The 17,577-nt window shown below is 41.2% G+C and overlaps 1 protein-coding gene across 1 annotated transcript; it reads left to right on the forward strand.

Annotated features, from left to right (window-relative positions):
- Window positions 1-14,653: 14,653 nt before the first annotated feature.
- LOC143942124 (natterin-4-like) lies at window positions 14,654-16,809 on the forward strand. Its single transcript, XM_077463403.1, has 2 exons — window positions 14,654-14,765; window positions 15,710-16,809. Exons 1-2 carry the CDS (start codon window positions 14,654-14,656, stop codon window positions 16,807-16,809), a joined length of 1,212 nt encoding a protein of 403 aa, XP_077319529.1.
- The last annotated feature ends 768 nt before the right edge of the window (window positions 16,810-17,577 follow it).

The following is a 17,577-nucleotide window of genomic DNA, read 5'->3' on the forward strand; positions in this document are numbered from 1 at the left end:
GTTGGATCCTACACACACAACTAAGCAGACGTGCTCTTGAACTCCTTCAGCTTTGAAAGAAACATCTCAGAAAGACATATCTCAGCATGCACACAGATTTTTAAGCATACAAAGGGTTATTCCACCATTTTAGATAGACAACATGGACAAACTTGATATCTTTAATAAGAAACATTCTTAACGATACTAACAATTTTATTATTGAACTATTTTTGTAAGTATTCTTTTCCATTTAAGTGTGTACAATAAAATACACATTTTTTATTTACGCTGACTCAGAATTAATTAAGGAAATTCGTCTCACAATCTCAATCGGTCTCACATATATATTTAAGAGATATATATATAAGACATTTGCAAATATTTTTACAGTAACCGAATAATTATTTTTTTTTTAAATATCACATCCCTTCAAGACTGCCTATGCTGATGCTGAGTGACTGTCCTGTTATGTTGATTGTCTATCCTCTTCCTCCTCCGCTGATACCTTGGAAGAACATTTTTGGTTCTGGGTGATGCCACCAGCCCAATTTTTAAGCCTCTGTTTAACAGGGGCGTTTAATTACAATTTTTGATGCAATGCTTTGCAGCAGGGCTCATTCCTGCACTACAACTAGAGTATATGGGAGAGGTTGCAGTGTCGTGGCACCAGCAGCAGTGCCTAAAGCCCAATTTTTCAGCCCCTGTTTTACAGGGGCGTTTAATTAAAATTTTTGATGCAATGCTTTGCAGCAGGGCTCATTCCTGCACTACAACTAGAGTATCTGGGAGAGGTTGCAGTGTCGTGGCACCAGCACCAGTGCCTAAGGCCCAATTTTTCAGCCCCTGTTTAACAGGGGCATGTAATTACAATTCTTGATATAATATTTCACAGCAGGGCCCGTTCCTGTGCCCACCGAGAGTAACTGTGAGGACTTATAGTGTTGTGGCACCAGCACCACAACCACCAAAGGCCCAATTTTTCTACCACTGTTCAACAATGGCCTGTAATTACAATTCTTGATATAATCATTCACAGCAGGGTGCTCCAGCGCCCACCAAGAGTCACTTTGAGGGCTTACAATGTTGTGGCAACACCAACACCTTGTTCCGCCATTTCTGCAGCGCATATAGGGCAGGCCCCTACTTTCAAACATCCAACTTACAAACGTCTTCTACATGCAAACGGAAGGAGACAACAGGAAGTGAGATGAAAAAAGACGGACGGCAAAACAAATTATACAGGTGATAACCCTTACCTATGTTTTCCAAAAAGCTTAAAAATAGATTTTTTGACTGGAGCTACACTTTAAAAATGTACCAGTTCAAAATTAAAAACAGATTCTACTTAATACAACAAACCTACACAGTCCCTGTCTTGTTTGCACCACCTGTATACTGCTGTTCTGAGTATATAGGGCCTGGGGGCCCCACGTCTTTCCTTTTTTTAATATGGGTACGGGGTTCCCCTTAATATCCGTACAAGACCCAAAGAGGCTGGTAATGGGTGGGGGGGGGGGCTACCCATGCCATTTTTCTCAATGATTTTCATCCATATTGTCGGAACCAGATATTACATTAAAAACGCAAGCAGTTTTAAATGACTTTTTTTCAGTTAAATGTCATTTTGTGCAGGGACTGTTCTAAACACGGGAAACACGTGGCACTTCACAGGCATACTATAGACACCCCCCCAGGCATGATATTTAAAGGAATATTTCACTTTATTTTTTTCACTTTAATCTTCTTTAAAATCAGTGCTCCCGCCAAAATGGCAATATTTAAAAACATTTTAGGCATTGACCCATGTCCCCTGGGGCAGGAGCCAGGTCCCCAAACCCTTTTTAGGACAGTATCTTGCATATTAGCCATTAAAATTAGCACTTTTTATTTCAAACGTTCGAGTCCCATAGACTTCAATGGGGTTCTAAAGTTCGTACGAATTTGCAGTCCGTTCGAACGTTCTGATGCGAACCGAACCGGGGGGTGTTCGGCTCATCCCTATATAGCGCACACAAGGCTCCAAAGCACTCTTCTCAGCACAGTGAAGGATAGAAAACTTCAGAGCTTTGTCTTTGTTGTCAGTGAGCAAAATGCACAGGCCCAATAGAACGACTCTCTTTAGTACTGTTATAACTTTGCTTTCTCGTGAATTATTGGAACGATAAGTACACCTATTCCTTAAAACTCTGCCTAGCCTCTTTAAGTGGATTTGTTTATAAGATATATGCACCTGTAACTTTGTTCCTGCAAGACCTTTGCTGTGTGGTCAGGGTTGTCTTTAACGTGGGGCAAAAGGGGCAGCTGCCCATGGCCCAGTCATTGTTGAGGGGCCAAAAGCAGCTGCCCCTTGAGCCCCTTGTCATGGGAAGCCCTAGGTGGGAGGCGACGGGAGCAGGGTGAAGAGAAACCAGGAGGGAGAAGAGCTCCTGACCACCGGAGAAGTGAGGAGTAGCAGGCGCAGCATAGCTGACACGGAAGCGCCACCCAGAGCCTGCATTCCTCCGCCCTCCCTCCTCTCCAGTCCCAGCTCTGACAGCAGGCCAGAGGACAGGCATATCGGTAACCCACGGGAGGCGCAGGCAGCCAGGGACTGCTATCAGCCCTTGTCTCCACTCCCAGCTCTGACAGTGGCCAGAGGACAGGCTGATCAGGGCCCCAATGCAAGGACCCACAGAAAGTGCAGGTAGCCAGGGACTGCTATCCTCCCTCCTCTCCACTTCCAGCACTGACAGTGGGCCAGAGGACAGGTGGATTAGGGCACCCCGAGGACCGGTGGAAGGCATATGCAGTCAGGGACTGCTATCCAGCCGGGACAGTCCACGGTCTATGAATCCGCTGGAAGGAGCAGAGAACCTCACCCAGAAGGAGAATGGGCCCAGCCTCTGCTGGCCAACATGGATGTACTTTGGAAGGTACTGGGCATCTCTCATACCCCCCTCTGACCCCTCTCTCTCTCTCTCACCCTTCTCTCTCAACCCCTCTCTGACCCCTCTATCTCAGCCCCCTCTCTCACCCCTCACTCTCTCTCACCCCCCTCTGACCCTTCTCTCTCACCCCCCTCTCTGACCACCCTCTCTCTCTCACCTCCCCCCTGACCCCTCTCTCTCTCACCTCCCTGACCCCTCTCTCTCTCTCCCCTCCCTCTCTGACACCCCTCTCTCTCTCACCCCCTCTCTGACCCATCTTTCTCTCTCTCTCACCCCCTCTTTGACCCATCTGTCAGAAACCATGAAATCAGACCGAGACAGAAGTACAGTTAAATCACACTTGTTTAATAATAAAAGTAAACAGAGCAAACATAGTCAAAACATGACTATGTTTGTCTGGTCCCGCCGATCGGTCCGTTTGTGTTCACCCCCACTGGCTGTGGTTTGACTGTGGGTCTCCTCCCCCATCCTGCCTCCTTTTGACGTAGGAGGGGCGGGGAGATGGTCCCTGCTCGCCGGAGCCTTGGTATAAGGGTCGGACGGATGGCGTCCTCGTGGCACCGCATTGCCGACTGAATTTGATCTCTAGGTGTGCACAGTGTGGGGATGGCCAGGCGCTAATCGCCGGACGGCTGAGCCGTCTAGGTGACTGCTTTTCCTCCCTCCACTGTTGCATGCACCTGCGTGGCTCTGGTGACGGGACGTAGATGGTGCGCCTGCCCAGGCATCACTACTGCAACACTTGTTTACAATTCATATTTTTATACTTTATTTCACTTAGGTCCCCTTTGGGGTTTCTTTCAATCATTAAGTTTACATCACACCCATTGCACTCACCGACTCTGGAGGTGGTCTTGGCGGTTGCGACCATCCATGCAGGCTACTGTGCTACCTGGGGGCTTCACCTTGCAGTCTTTTTTTGGCAATCCTCGATGCCACCCAGACGGTGTGTGGATGCAAATGTAAGTTGGATGCACAGTTTTTCTTTCAATATGGGCTAACACCCATTTTTAGCGAATTTTTTCATTATTTCTCCTTTTATTATTTTTTGATGTTTTTCTTTTTTAGATCTATTCCATGGTAACTGCTCCTGATGAGCGGCTATAGTGCCGTGAAACGCGTAGAGCCTTGAATCATTACCTTCTTTTTATTGTAATCATGGAATATCAAGTTTTTATATGATCTGAATTTTTGGTTAATTTACTTACTAACTAAGGTCTCAAAACTAATCAATACGTGTTTATTTATTGAACTGCGATTTATATTGTACGAGGCATGTTGCCCCAATTATTTTTTAGAGGCCTGTTGCCCAAAATACTTGCACACAATGTATGATTTGTGAAATATAAATAAATTAAATTTTCTTAGTCACTTCACCAATCCATTTACTGCTGTGTGCTTCACTCAAAGTCCCATCTCTCTCCTCTCCTTATAAACTACTGACAGGGATGGAGGCTGGCGTCCCTTTGATGCTGGCCTCATTTAAAGTCCCAAAATGCACTTTTCCTATATTGATAGTCAAAACATAGCCAGAGTTCAGGAACCGGAATAGATAGTCAGACAAGCTAAACGTCAGGGAGCCGGAGCTGAGCGTAGAAAAACAGCAAACAGGATCTGGAGCAAGAAAGGAAAGTTAGCCAAGCAAGTCTTTTAACAGGAATGCAGGAGAGTGTCTCTGTAATGTTGACTAAGGCAAAGGCAGAGATCCTCTTGGCTGGATGAGTTAATTAGGCAGGACTGACAAGCAGCATATCATCAACAGCTGATTAACTGTGGAGAGATAGGAGCTGGCAATTAGCTGACAGCTGAGCGGCCAGCTCAGAGAAGGAAGGGCTGAGCCCAGCCCTGACACCATCTCCCACCCCCTCTCTCTCACCCCCCTCTCTCTCAACCCCCTCTCTATCACCCTCCTCTCTCTCTCTTTCACTCTCACTCCCCTCTCTGACCCCTCTCTCTCTCGCACACCCTCTCTCTGACCCCTCTTTCTCTCACCCACCTCTCTGACCCCCCTCTGTTACCCCTCTCTCTCACCCCCCTCTCTCCCACATGCAGGCAGGGGAACTGAGTGGACAAGTGAGTGTCATTGAGCCCATCTGCACCCAGTGCTGTCACTGATCACATCCATCCCAAGCACTGCCACATATTCCCCACCCAAGCATCACCACTGATCCCACCCCCCCTCCCATCCCAAGCACTGCCACTGATCACATTTCTCCATTAGCACTGCCACTCATCCCATCTTTAATTGGCAGTCTTTTTTTGTTTATAGCACAAAAAATTAAAACCGCAGAGGTAATCAAATACCACCAAAAGAAATACGTACATCAACTTTGTTTGGGTACAATGTCACACGACTGTGCAATTATCAGTTAAAGTGATGCAGTGCCATAGCGCAAAAAATGGCCTGGTCATTAAGGGGGTAATTCCGTCTCAGGAATAAAGTGGTTAAATTGCCACTTCCTCAAAAATAAATTGAAAGAGATTGAATAGAATATGGTGTATACATATCAAATAAAATCAAATAAATTAAAATTAAAATAAAATACATATCAGATAAAATATTAGATAAATAAGTTGTATATATGTAAAATACAATATTCCACTGCAGTAACCCTGCCCTAACCTAGACCACCAGAGAATGAGAAGTAAGTGTTATTTCCTCCATTTGATATTTTTTTTTCATTTAACCACTTGACCACTGGGCACTTAAACACCCTTAATAACCAGACCAATTTTCAGCTTTTGGTGCTCTCACATTTTGAATGACAATTACTCAGTCATGCAACACTGTACCCATATGACATTTTTGTACTTTTTTTCACACAAATAGAGCTTTCTTTTGTTGGTATTTAATCTCCGCTGGGTTTTTTATTTTTTGTGCTATAAAAGAAAAAAGAACGAAAATTCTGTAAACAAATGAATTTTTCTTTGTTTCTGTTATAAAATTTAGCAGATTAGTAATTTTTCTTCATAAATTTTGGGCAAAAGTTATACTACTACATATCTTGGGTAAAAATAAGTACAAATTGGTTGATATTATTTGGTCTTTGTGAAAGTTATAGAGTCCACAAGCTATGGTGCCAATATCTGAAAATTGATCACACCCGAAGGACTGACAGCCTATCTCATTTATTGAGACCGTAACATGCCAGAAAAGTACAAATACCCCCCAAATTACCCCTTTTTGGAAAGAAGACATTCCAAGGTATTTAGTAAGAGGCATGATGAGTTTTTTGAAGTATTAATTTTTTTCCCACAATTCTTTGCAAATTCAAGATTTCCTTTTTTTTTTCCACAAAATTGTCATATTATCAGGTTATTTCTCACACACAGCATATGCATATCACAAATTACACCCCAAAACATTCTGCTATTACTCCCGAGTATGGCGATGCCACATGTGTGAGACTTTTACACAGCCTGGCCACATACAGAGGCCCAACATGCAGGAAGCACCATCAGGCGTTCTGGAGCACCCAGGTCAATTCTGACATTTCTCTCCTACATGAAAAAATCATCATTTATTTGCTAGAAAATTACATAGAAGCCCAAAACATTATATATGTTTTTTTTAGCAAAGACCCTAGAGAATACAATGGTGGTCGTTGCAACTTTTTATCTCGCACGGTATTTGCGGAGCAATTTTCTGAATGCGTTTTTTTGGAAAAAAAACTGTTTTGTGCTTTAAAAAAACAAAACAGTAAAGTCAGCCCAATGTTTTTGCATAATGTGAAAGATGAAGTTACGCTGAGTAAATAGATACCTAACATGTCACTCTTCAAAATTGCACACGCTTGTGGAATGGCACCAAACGTCACTACTTAAAAATCCCCATAGGATACTGGTTACATGTTTTGAGTTACAGAGGAGCTCTAGGGCTAGAATTATTGCTCTCGCTCTAACATTCACGGCGATACCTCACATGTGTGGTTTGAAAACCGTTTTCATATGTGGGCGGGACTTACGTATGCGTTCACTTCTGCATGCGAGCACATGGGGACAGGGGCGCTTTAAAAAATGTTTTATTGTTCATTTTACTTTATTTATTTTAGTTTGAAATTTTTTTCCCCAAAAATTTATTTTTTGGTCACTTTTATTCCTATTACAAGGAATGTAAACATCCCTTGTAATGGGAATATGGCATGACGGGTCCTCTTTACAGTGAGATATGGGGTCAATAAGACCCCGCATCTCACCTCTAGGCTGGGAAGCCTGAAATAAAAAAAAAACAATTCTGGATTTGATCGTATTGGCGAGTCGGTAGAAGCACCGGCGAGCCGGGGGGGGGGGGAGTCCCCTCTCGCCTCCTGTAAGAACGATCAAGCAGCGGAACAGCCACTATGATTGTTCTTATGGTGTAGGTAATCGCCGGCTGAAAAAGCTGATATGTGAATGATGCCTGTAGCTACAGGCATCATTCAGATATCCCTGCACAAAGTCAAGGACATCATTTTTAACACAAAGTTGTCCATTTATACAATATTTCTAACACATAGCATGTACATACCAAAAATGACACCCCAAAATAGATTCTCCTACTCCTCCTGAGTACGGCGATACCATGTGTGAGACTTCCACAGCCTGGCCACATACAGAGGCCAAGTACAGCCAAGCATGGCCGAGCATGGTCGGGTATCACCGAGTATTGCAGGGTATCACCGAGTATGGCTGAGCATGGCCGATAATGGCTGGGTATTGCAGGGTATCACTGAGTATGACTCAGCATGGCCGAGTATGGCTGGGTATTGCAGGGTATCAGAGTATGGCTGAGCATGGCCAAGTATGGCTGGGTATTGAAGAGTATAACCCGGTATGGCTGGAAATTGCAGAGTATCACTGGGTATGGCTGGGTATTGCAGGATATCGCAGACTATGGCTGGGTATTGCAGGGTATCACTGACTATGGCTGGGTATTGCAGGGTATCACCGAGTATGGCTGGGTATTGCAGGATATCACAGACTATGGCTGGATATTGCAGGGTATCACCGACTATGGTTGGGTATTGCAGGATATCACCGACTATGGCTGGGTATTGCAGGATATCACCGACTATGGCTGGATATTGCAGGGTATCACCGAGTATGGCTGGGTATTGCAGGGTATGGCTGGGTATTGCAGGGTATCTTCGAGTATGGCTGGGTATGGCAATTCATGGCAGAGTATTGTCAGGGTATTGCAGGCTATTGCAGAGTATTGCAGGTTTTTGCTGGGTATTGCAGATTATTGCTGGGTATTGCAGAGTATTGGCAGGGCATTGCTGGGTATTGCAGAGTATTGGCAGGGTATCCACAGTGCTGCTGACCGATCTCTTCCCCCTCCGCTGTACCGATCGGTACAGAGAGGGGAGGGAGGAACCGGCATCATAACTTGACGCCGGTTTGTTTACAAGTGATCGCTCCGTCATTTGACGGAGCGATCACATGGTAAATGGCCTCGATGAGCGCTTGTTTACCGTGATCCGTGATCACGGATGCTCTTGCGTGCGCGCCCCAGGGGGCACGCGAGAGTGAGAATTGACGGCCTCCCAGAGTTAAGCAGCCGCCCTGTAGCCGTCATTCGGCTATGGGCCGGTTGTTAAGTGGTTAATATATATTTTTTCCTTTGAACAAAACCACTATCTCTACCACTATGACCCCCCTCTTATGGGCTACATATGATTTTGTTTCCAGCACCCCCATTGGATTTTTGATTCTTTATCCACACAGGTGAATGAATGAATGAAATACTTGTATAGCGCACAATGCGAACTGAATCGCCTCTAGGTGAAGCAAATATATTCATAAATATTGTCTAAAAAGTATGCATTTTATATATTGTATATTTTATATGTAAATCTATGTAATATTTTATTTTATACATATATATAAACACTATTTATATATAGAGTATTTTATTTTGTATGTCTCTATTACACAACTCTGAATTATGTTCGAAGGACTCTGTAACCAAAGACATCAGTGTGCAATATAAAGCCACTTTTTTTTTGTGAAAAAAGCTTATTTACATAGTCAGTAAGAATGAATAAAGACACCAGTCCATCCAGTTCAACCTGAGTGAGTGTCTACAATTGTCCCTATCCCCATACATCGCACACTCACATCGGCCCCTACCCTCAAGGAGCCCACAATCCAAGGTCCCGATTCATATACTAGGGTCAATTTTGGACAGAAGCCAATTAACCTACCTGCATGTCTCTGGAGTGTGGGAGGAAACCGGAGTACCCAGAGGAAACCCACACAGGCACAGGGAGAACATGCAAACTCCAGGCAGGTAGTGCCAGTGGTTGGGATTGGAACCAGCGACCCTATTTACTGCTAGGTGAGAGTGCTACTCACTACGCTACTGTGCAGTCATCTGATGTAATGAGGTTCATTATATCAGATGACTCCAATCCATCTTTAACCACATGAAAACGGATGCCTCTCCTGCTCAGACCACTGATGGGCTTTTTTCATTCCTCTCCTAACTCACTTAGTTCAGCACCCGCTTGAGAACCCCACAGAGGATCCAGGATTGGGACCCCCAAGGCACGGAATGCTACCTTTATAATCCTGTGTGGAGAGGTTATTCACCACCTGCATTCGAGGAAGATAGCATGCTTCTGCCTGATAGGGTTACTGCAACCTCAGTAGGTATAAGTAATTTTCTTGTTTTCATTCTATTGTTAAACCTCTTTGAGATAACAGTTATATTTGAGTCACTTGCTACACAATAAGGGCTCTCCTACCTCCCTCTTCTCTTTTCCAGTGAACCCCCTGAGTCAGCCCGTGGGTGTTTAACCTTGTAGCTGAACCCCTTGGACCTACCTGGAACACCACACTCCAAATCTCGCAGGTGCCAAGAACAGAAATCAATACAAGTGAACGGCTGTACAGTACATGTGTAAATGCTGATTGCTTCTGACGCGCATGTGCGTACAGTGTATTTGCATTGCATGAAGCCTTATAGGTATGTACAACATAAAATAGGGCCAAACCACCGGTGAGACAGGAGGGGATGCAGGAGAAATACAATAAACACGCCTTTAATATTTATTATACAGGTCATTTAGCTCTTTAAATATCATAGATGTATATGCTGTGCATCAAGAAATATATGTCTTAAAATTTAATAAGGAGGAAATGCTTTACTAAATAAAATTGCACAACAATTTATAATAGTAAGTAAAGTACCAATAACATTTATTTGAGGTCAGCAAACCTAAAATAATGAATAACATACCAATAAAAAATTATTTTAGTAAGATAAGGATGTTGGAAAGATTTACGCTTCCTGGGTGTTCTTGGCAATTATTTTTTTAAACATCAGCATTTTCTAACTATTAAAACATAACAAATTTTCCTTATAAAAGGAGTCCAGTTTTAGTCAGCTTACACAAAGAAAACGTTCTAGAGCTGTTTGACTTCTGTGCCACTCACTTTGGAGGGTAAGATTAATGAAGTTAATTTACTATGTAGAATGTTCAGTTAGAGAAATGAATACGGAAATGCTATGCTCACTTCATGTATCTAATTAAACTCTAGTGTTTCCTTTGTATTGTTAATAGAAAGAGCTAAAACTAGATGGATGGAAATTCAGCTGGTTCAGCAGGGACCAGCCAAATTGTAATCCCTCTATGGTTGTTCCCTTTTGAGAGTAGTAGATCTAAGGACTGACTGCTCTTGAATGGGCTTGCATCAGCACTGCATCCAACATCTGCCCATATACCGTGGCATCCTTATTTTGTACACTTTTGTGGCTACTAGAAAACACCATCCAGACATACAAAGGGGTAGGCGTACAAGTCCTATTCCTATTTCCTGTGAATGGATGACAATTCAGTGATATGTCCCAATCTACTGTAGCTACAGCCTTGTGATTTTATATGGTTACAGAACGTCACCATTACATTTTAAATCTGCTGATACTGTATATACAGTAGGTTTCATAGAGTATAGAATCACCAAAGCCATGGGTGTGTGAAGCATAGTGAAAGACTTACGGTAATGCTTTAATGGGAAGCCAAGCTGTGGGTCAGAGGATGTGTTTTGGTAAGGTGTCCAAAGACCTGCTTTACCAAATCTCAAACAATGAATCAATTAGCCAGCAGATCATCCATGATGATCATTCCCTTGCAGTGAACTGATAAAAAGTTGTTCAAATCTAATTTAAACGTAAATAAATCTATTTATTACTAGAAGAATTTCTTCATGTGTTTTTAAAATTTGAGAACTAGAAATAGGAAACATAATAATGAATCCTTGTAAGAACATTCAAGTTTCCTACAGACAGCTTTTTTGGAGCTCTTGCAATAAGCAAAAAAAACTGTTGAATGTAACTGCTGGTGTATTTCCTCCATTCAAGCAGGCTAGATGCAGTGTAAAAGAGCAAAGGCCATCACCTTAAGGTGTAGGGCTGAAACAAATAATCCATTATGAAAATAGTTGACAATTATTTTCATAATCGATTAATCGGCCAGCCGATTAGTTGGCCTGCATACAGAATGCATTATTTGTTTAAATATCAGGAAATACAGTGCAGCACACATACAGCTCAGTATACCATCCATACATGGCAGTAAGTGCCTGAGAACTTGTGAATGCGTGAGGAGCAATGCCTCATGGGACATGTAGTCCTGGGCAGAAATTGAGTGGTTCTAAGGTCAAATGTTTTTTTACCTTGCTATAGGGGCACTCTATACTATAGTTTGCAGCTTGCTTTTGGGGCAGTCTAAAGACAGGAGGAGCCAGAAGTGTCGGTGGAGGACCCCAGAAGAGGAGAATTAGGGCTGCTCTGTGCAAAACCATTACACAGAGCAGGTAGGTATAACATGTTTGTTATTTTAAAAAAAATACTTTAACCACTTCAGCCCCGGACAATTTTGCTGGCCAAAGACCAGACCACTTTTTGCGATTCGGCACTGCGTCGCTTTAACTGACAATTGCGCGGTCATGCGACGTGGCTCCCAAACAAAATTGACGTTCTTTTTTTCCCACAAATAAAGCTTTTTTTTGTGGCATTTGATCACCCCTGCGGTTTTTATTTTTTGCGCTATAAACAAAAATAGAGCGACAATTTTGAAAAAAACGCATTATTTTTTACTTTTTGTTATTATAAATATATTTGTTATAATAATATAAGTATGGTTTGTGCAAAAGTTATAGCGTTTACAAAATAAGGGATAGTTTTATGGCATTTTTATTAATAATTTTTTTTTTTACTAGTAATGGCGGCGATCAGCGATTTTTTTGTGACTGTGACATTATGGTGGACACATCGGACATTTTTGACACATTTTTGGGACCATTGTCATTTATACAGAAATCACTGCTATATAAATGTAGTGATTCCTGTGTAAATTACACTGGCAGTGAAGGGGTTAACCAGTGGGTGGCAGTGTAGGGGTTAAGTGTTCCTAGGGGTGTGTTACTAACTGTTGGGGGCTATGCGTTCATTTAGTGAACACTGATCTCTGCTCCAATCACATGGAGCAGAGATCGGCGTCACTAGTTGCTAGGCAGAACGGGGAGATGCTGTTTACAACGGCATCTCTCCATTCAGCTGCCCCGTGAGATGATCGCGGGTATGCCAGTGGCGATCGAGTCTGCGGGACCCGCGACCGCACTCACGGGGGTCCCCATGGCAGGGCGGCATTAGAGATTGGACGTACCTGTACGCCAATATGCCTGCCTGTGCCATTCTGCCGACGTACATCAGCGTGCGCTGGTCGGGAACCGGTTAAAGACTCTCTGCAGGTAAGATCAGCATCTGAACCCAGAGAAGGTGGAGGCTGATAGACTGGAGGTAATAGAAGGAATTAAAATCCCATTTAATGTAAACTTTTACCAATATTGTGCGTTATTTTTAAAATGACCATATCCGTGAAAAAAAAGTTGCAGCTCTTAGTATTACTTTAATATAAAAGATTTATATCTCCCTACCCCCCTTCATATAGCTTCATGTCTGACTCTTAATTATAATGCCCATATATCCTACTTCTGGGTGTATTTACGATATTATATATTATATTTATATATAAATGTAAAAGCATGAAAAATGCAAAATGCAAATCGCAAAGCAAAATCGCGTGTGCAAAAATGCAAACCACACAGCAAAATGCACTGCAGAAAGTGATCAAAAGCAAACTGCATTAGGTGTGAACCAAGCCTCATGTGTATCGATTTTAATACGAGAATATTTATACGAAAAATCTTTGTACATTCGCTGAATGAAGGAATGACGTTTAAAAATGTCACTTGCTTTTAACATTCAGTTTTAAGACTAATATAATTTTCGAACGAAAACCACACACACTTTCTGAAAATTCCTTTGAGCAAGAAGTTTTCTATTCTGCTCCCATCACTGTAGTGGAACACTAACGTCGTTTTGACCCCACTAATGATTAGAAAATCAAACAAACGTTCTTAAAATGACTTTTTTTGAAGGAAGACATTGTTTTTTTTATGGCCACCATATAATACATTTCTGTCTGAAAATCGACAAAATAGTCTTAATTTTTTTTTTTTCTTTAAATAAAAAATTTAATCTCTGAGTCCGATATAAACCAGATTCAACCTTTAATAGTATATACAGTATATCTCTTCTGTCTGTTATTCTCAGAGTGGATTAGAGATTTTGCTCCCTAACCATATAGTTGATTATTTTTATTTACCACTGCATAGAGATATTTAAGAATAAATTGCCTCTTTTTTTAAACTTACATATTAACTAACTAAATTATACACCACACTTTTTTTTTAAGTTATTATCCGATTAATCGAAACAATAAGCAGCCAACTAATCGACTATGAAAATAATCGTTAATTGAAGCCATACACAGGTGCAAGAGCCCTAAATCTGAACTTCCCTAAATTCCCAGTATTTAAACCAAGAAAACGAGTGAAGCAAAATAACTCACTTTAAACATCTGATCGTGTGCCAAGAAACTAGAGCTTCTGTTACATATGATTGGATGTTTGTTAGTTCTAGTTCATATGAGATTTTAATTTGTGTTTAAAGTGGTTGTATACTCTTTTTTTTTTTTACTTTAACCTACAGGAAAGCCTATAATAAGGCTTACCTGTAGGTAAAAAAAATATCTCCTAAACCTGTACGGTTTAGGAGATATTCCCCTCGGTATGCGCCCCTGACTGTCAGCGGCGCATGCGCACAAGAGGATTCTCTGCTGAAAATCCGGCAGTGGCCGACCGGCCGGAAAGGAATCTCCCGTGCGCAAGCACGGGAGTGACAATATCGCGGCTCCGGCCACTCACAGCGCCGGAGCCGCGATACCCGGAAGAAACGCTGAGGGAGCATATCAGCTCCCTCGGCGTGGATCGGGCCAGATGTCAGGGCCTCGTTCTAAAGTAAGTATTTCATAATGAGCTAGTATGCGGTGCATACTAGCTCATTATGCCTTTTGCTTTGCAGGTGACAAAAAAAACATTAGCGGGTTTACTACCGCTTTAATATTCAGAATTCCTAGATTTTTAAAGTGAGCCTGCTGTGAAAATGACAGTGACTAAAACAGAGGAATCTTCAGTCTTCATTGAAGTCTGTTGACAAAATTACACTTTTGCAAGAGTCAGTCTCAGTGTTCAACAAATTAAAAAATTGTATCCAGAAAGATTTAGCAATACCAATGCATAGCAGAAATACAGAAGAATCATGGGAGTTTTAGAATGTTTGTTTGAGAAGTGTATTTTTTTTGTGATATACTGTATATGTTATATGTTATTTATTATATGTTGGTTTATTCCCACAGATGAAGGTAAACTTGCTATGTATCTTTATAACCATCAACTGGGCATTAATATTTGCTGAGTCGCTAGCTGTTCCACCAAATGCGGATAAGCCAACCGAGAAGGAAACACCAGGTAACTAGTGCAATATCTTTGTATGCTGCACACGTGAGGCTAGACAAAAACATATAATAGGTGGCAAAAAAGAGAATTTGCATTACTATAATATTATATTTTTAAGTATTAGACCATAAACCTAAACTAGATCATTTATTCCGTTTCTATACAAAATGTCTTCTTTATATGTAACATATCTGACCAAACAGTATATCTGAAAGAACATCTGAATCCCTAGATCATCCAAATGGAGATCATAAATTCTTTGGGTGTAGTTGTGTCACTAGTCACCTTTGTCGGCCTAGACGTAGAATTACAGTGTATATATATATATATATATATATATATATATATATATATATATTATTTTATTTTATTTTTTCACACTGTGGATGTGATCCTCATTGTGAGTATTTCAACTGTGTGGACTGATCTTTTTGTTGAAATAGGTTGCTAACAGGTATGCTGTGTGTGTATAAAATAGATTTGAATTATACACAAGTTTAAGAAGTTTTCCCATTATAATAATTGTTGTAACATGTACCACTAAATCAACAAAAATTGGACGTACGGTATATAAGCAGTACATGAACTGGCAGCAAACCTTTTTGGGAAGTACCCTGATACTCCTTATTGTACTAGCTGACTGTACAATCTGCTTATATCTGACAAAAACCACATGTAATGCAAGGGCCTGCATAGTTGGATATAAATGGAATGAAATTGTATACCATATGCAGGTCCTCATTTTACATAGCTTTGGTAAATCAAAGTAGATTGTGCAAAGATTACAGAGATGTGTATAGTTAACCTAAGACAGCTCAATTCAGGAAAAGAGCTTATGTACATGTTTCCTTTGCAACAAACAAATACAATGGCAGCTGCTTGATCAATTTAATACCAAATATTTATGAGATTATTAGTGAGAGTTAAATTAAATTGCATTTTCTCCACATTTCCAGCCCTACCAGATGAGAAAGGCACTGTACCTGCTGCTCAGGGCCAACTCAATGTAGACCTTTCGAAAACCAAAACTCCTGAAAAGGAAGCAGCGGAGATGAAGGAGGAAGAGGAACCAGTTGTGTATGATGTTCGCCAGGCTCTATTTACCGGCTATGAGAATCTCAAATGGATAGACTGGACAGGCTCTGTTCCTAGTGGCACAGTTTCCATAACTAATCAGTTCACAAGGCGCACTGAATATGTTTGTTCTGTCTCAAATTGTGCTACAGGGTTCTACACCCCTGGCAAAGGTTCTTATTGTTACTTTACTAATGCAGGCCAAGAATTTCGTACATCCAACTTTAAAATTCTTGTAAATGAGCAGAATTTTGAGATTTTAGAGTGGCAAAGGCATAGTCAAGGCTCAGTAGCTTCCAATGCTGTTCAGAGGTGCCAAGAAATTTATGTAGGGAAAAATGAATATGGGTTAGGTAAAGTTACTAATGGTGTTCTTTCTGTACCTTACAATGGGTATGAATACATGTATGATACCTATGAGATCCTTCGCTTGTATCCAGACTACCATTCACAAACAGTAACCAGTTTGTCATATGATACTTCCAAGATAATCTATGATGGTGACTATAACGTTATTTTAGCCTCAAAACTGGTGATGAACAGAGGTTGCAATACATTGTCCACAACTGTTAGTCTGAGTGAAAGCACACAGATTACCAAGTACTGGGACATTGGACGCACAACAAATAGAGGTGTAACAACAGCTCTCTCTGGTAATATGCCAGTGTTCTCAGGAAGTTTAATCAGCTACTCTAATGTGCCAAATTTTGAATGGCAAGAAGGATATCCATACATACAATCTAGGACACACTCATTTAGTCTGCATCTAACTGTGAAACCAAATCAGGAGTGTGAGGTTGTGTTGCAGGGAAGAAACGTACATTTGAGAATGCCATTGACAGGTACTCTGTCCCGAAACTATAACAATGGCCAAAGACGCACAACCAACATCCAAGGCACATTTTCTAATTTACAGACAGAAGATGTGGTTATTTACGCAAAGCCATGCAAACGCATAATCAATGTTCCACCATGTCCTTAAGATGGAAAAAAAAATCCCTACCTTTACCTTTATTGTGAACGCAAATATAAAACCAACATGTAACTCATTAGATACTATAAGTCTAAATTTAATGTGTGTTAATTTTTGCTGTACATATGTATAGTCTTCAAATTAAAATGTTTGCATCTTCTTTCAGTTGAAACATTGATTTATTTCACATTCAGAGTTTAAACCAAAAATGTAATATATTGAAGCTTGAAAAATCATTAGATATGGTGGCTGCATTCGTTTTCTTTTTTTAGCCCCTTTTCCCTCCCTTTCCCTTCCCTGCTTTCGGCTGGTGATCTGGCCAGTAACAACCTCCAGTATTAGAATGCTCCCCACTCTGGATGAAAAAGCAACAGAGACACCTTTGGACAGCAACATTATATGGGAAGAGAAGTGTAAAGCTGGCCATCATTTTTTTTATCCAATTTCCTTTAGATATACCTCCAACTATGTAGTGCAAGGCCCTGCCTGAATGTATACTAATTTAAAATATTAGGTTTGACCTCATATTATATGGTTTTTGTAAATCTAAAGGAAAATCGCACAAGACAAAGTATGGCCAGCCTTAGGCTCTGTTGACATTAGCTGACTCCAAAGTTACTCAATTTTCAGTGTAACTTTGGAACCCGACTTTCATTTGACATATATATGGCTGTTCCTTTATCCATAACTGTCAGCAGCACATGCAACACTTGACTGGTGACTGACAATCAGCAGCTCTCTACTCAGGGAGCTTTGAGAACCGAGAGAGTGATGCCG

This window comes from Lithobates pipiens, unplaced genomic scaffold (assembly GCF_037356315.1).
Source record: "Lithobates pipiens isolate NorthernLeopardFrog02 unplaced genomic scaffold, aLitPip1_a1.2 Scaffold_30, whole genome shotgun sequence".
Lineage (NCBI taxonomy): Eukaryota > Metazoa > Chordata > Amphibia > Anura > Ranidae > Lithobates > Lithobates pipiens.

Excerpts from the sequence above, each read along its gene's own strand:
- LOC143942124 (XM_077463403.1), top strand. The coding sequence starts at position 14,654 with ATGAAGGTAAACTTGCTATGTATCTTTATAACCATCAACTGGGCATTA. Across the intron at positions 14,766-15,709 it reads AACCGAGAAGGAAACACCAG|CCCTACCAGATGAGAAAGGC; the intron begins GTAACTAGTGCA and ends CCACATTTCCAG.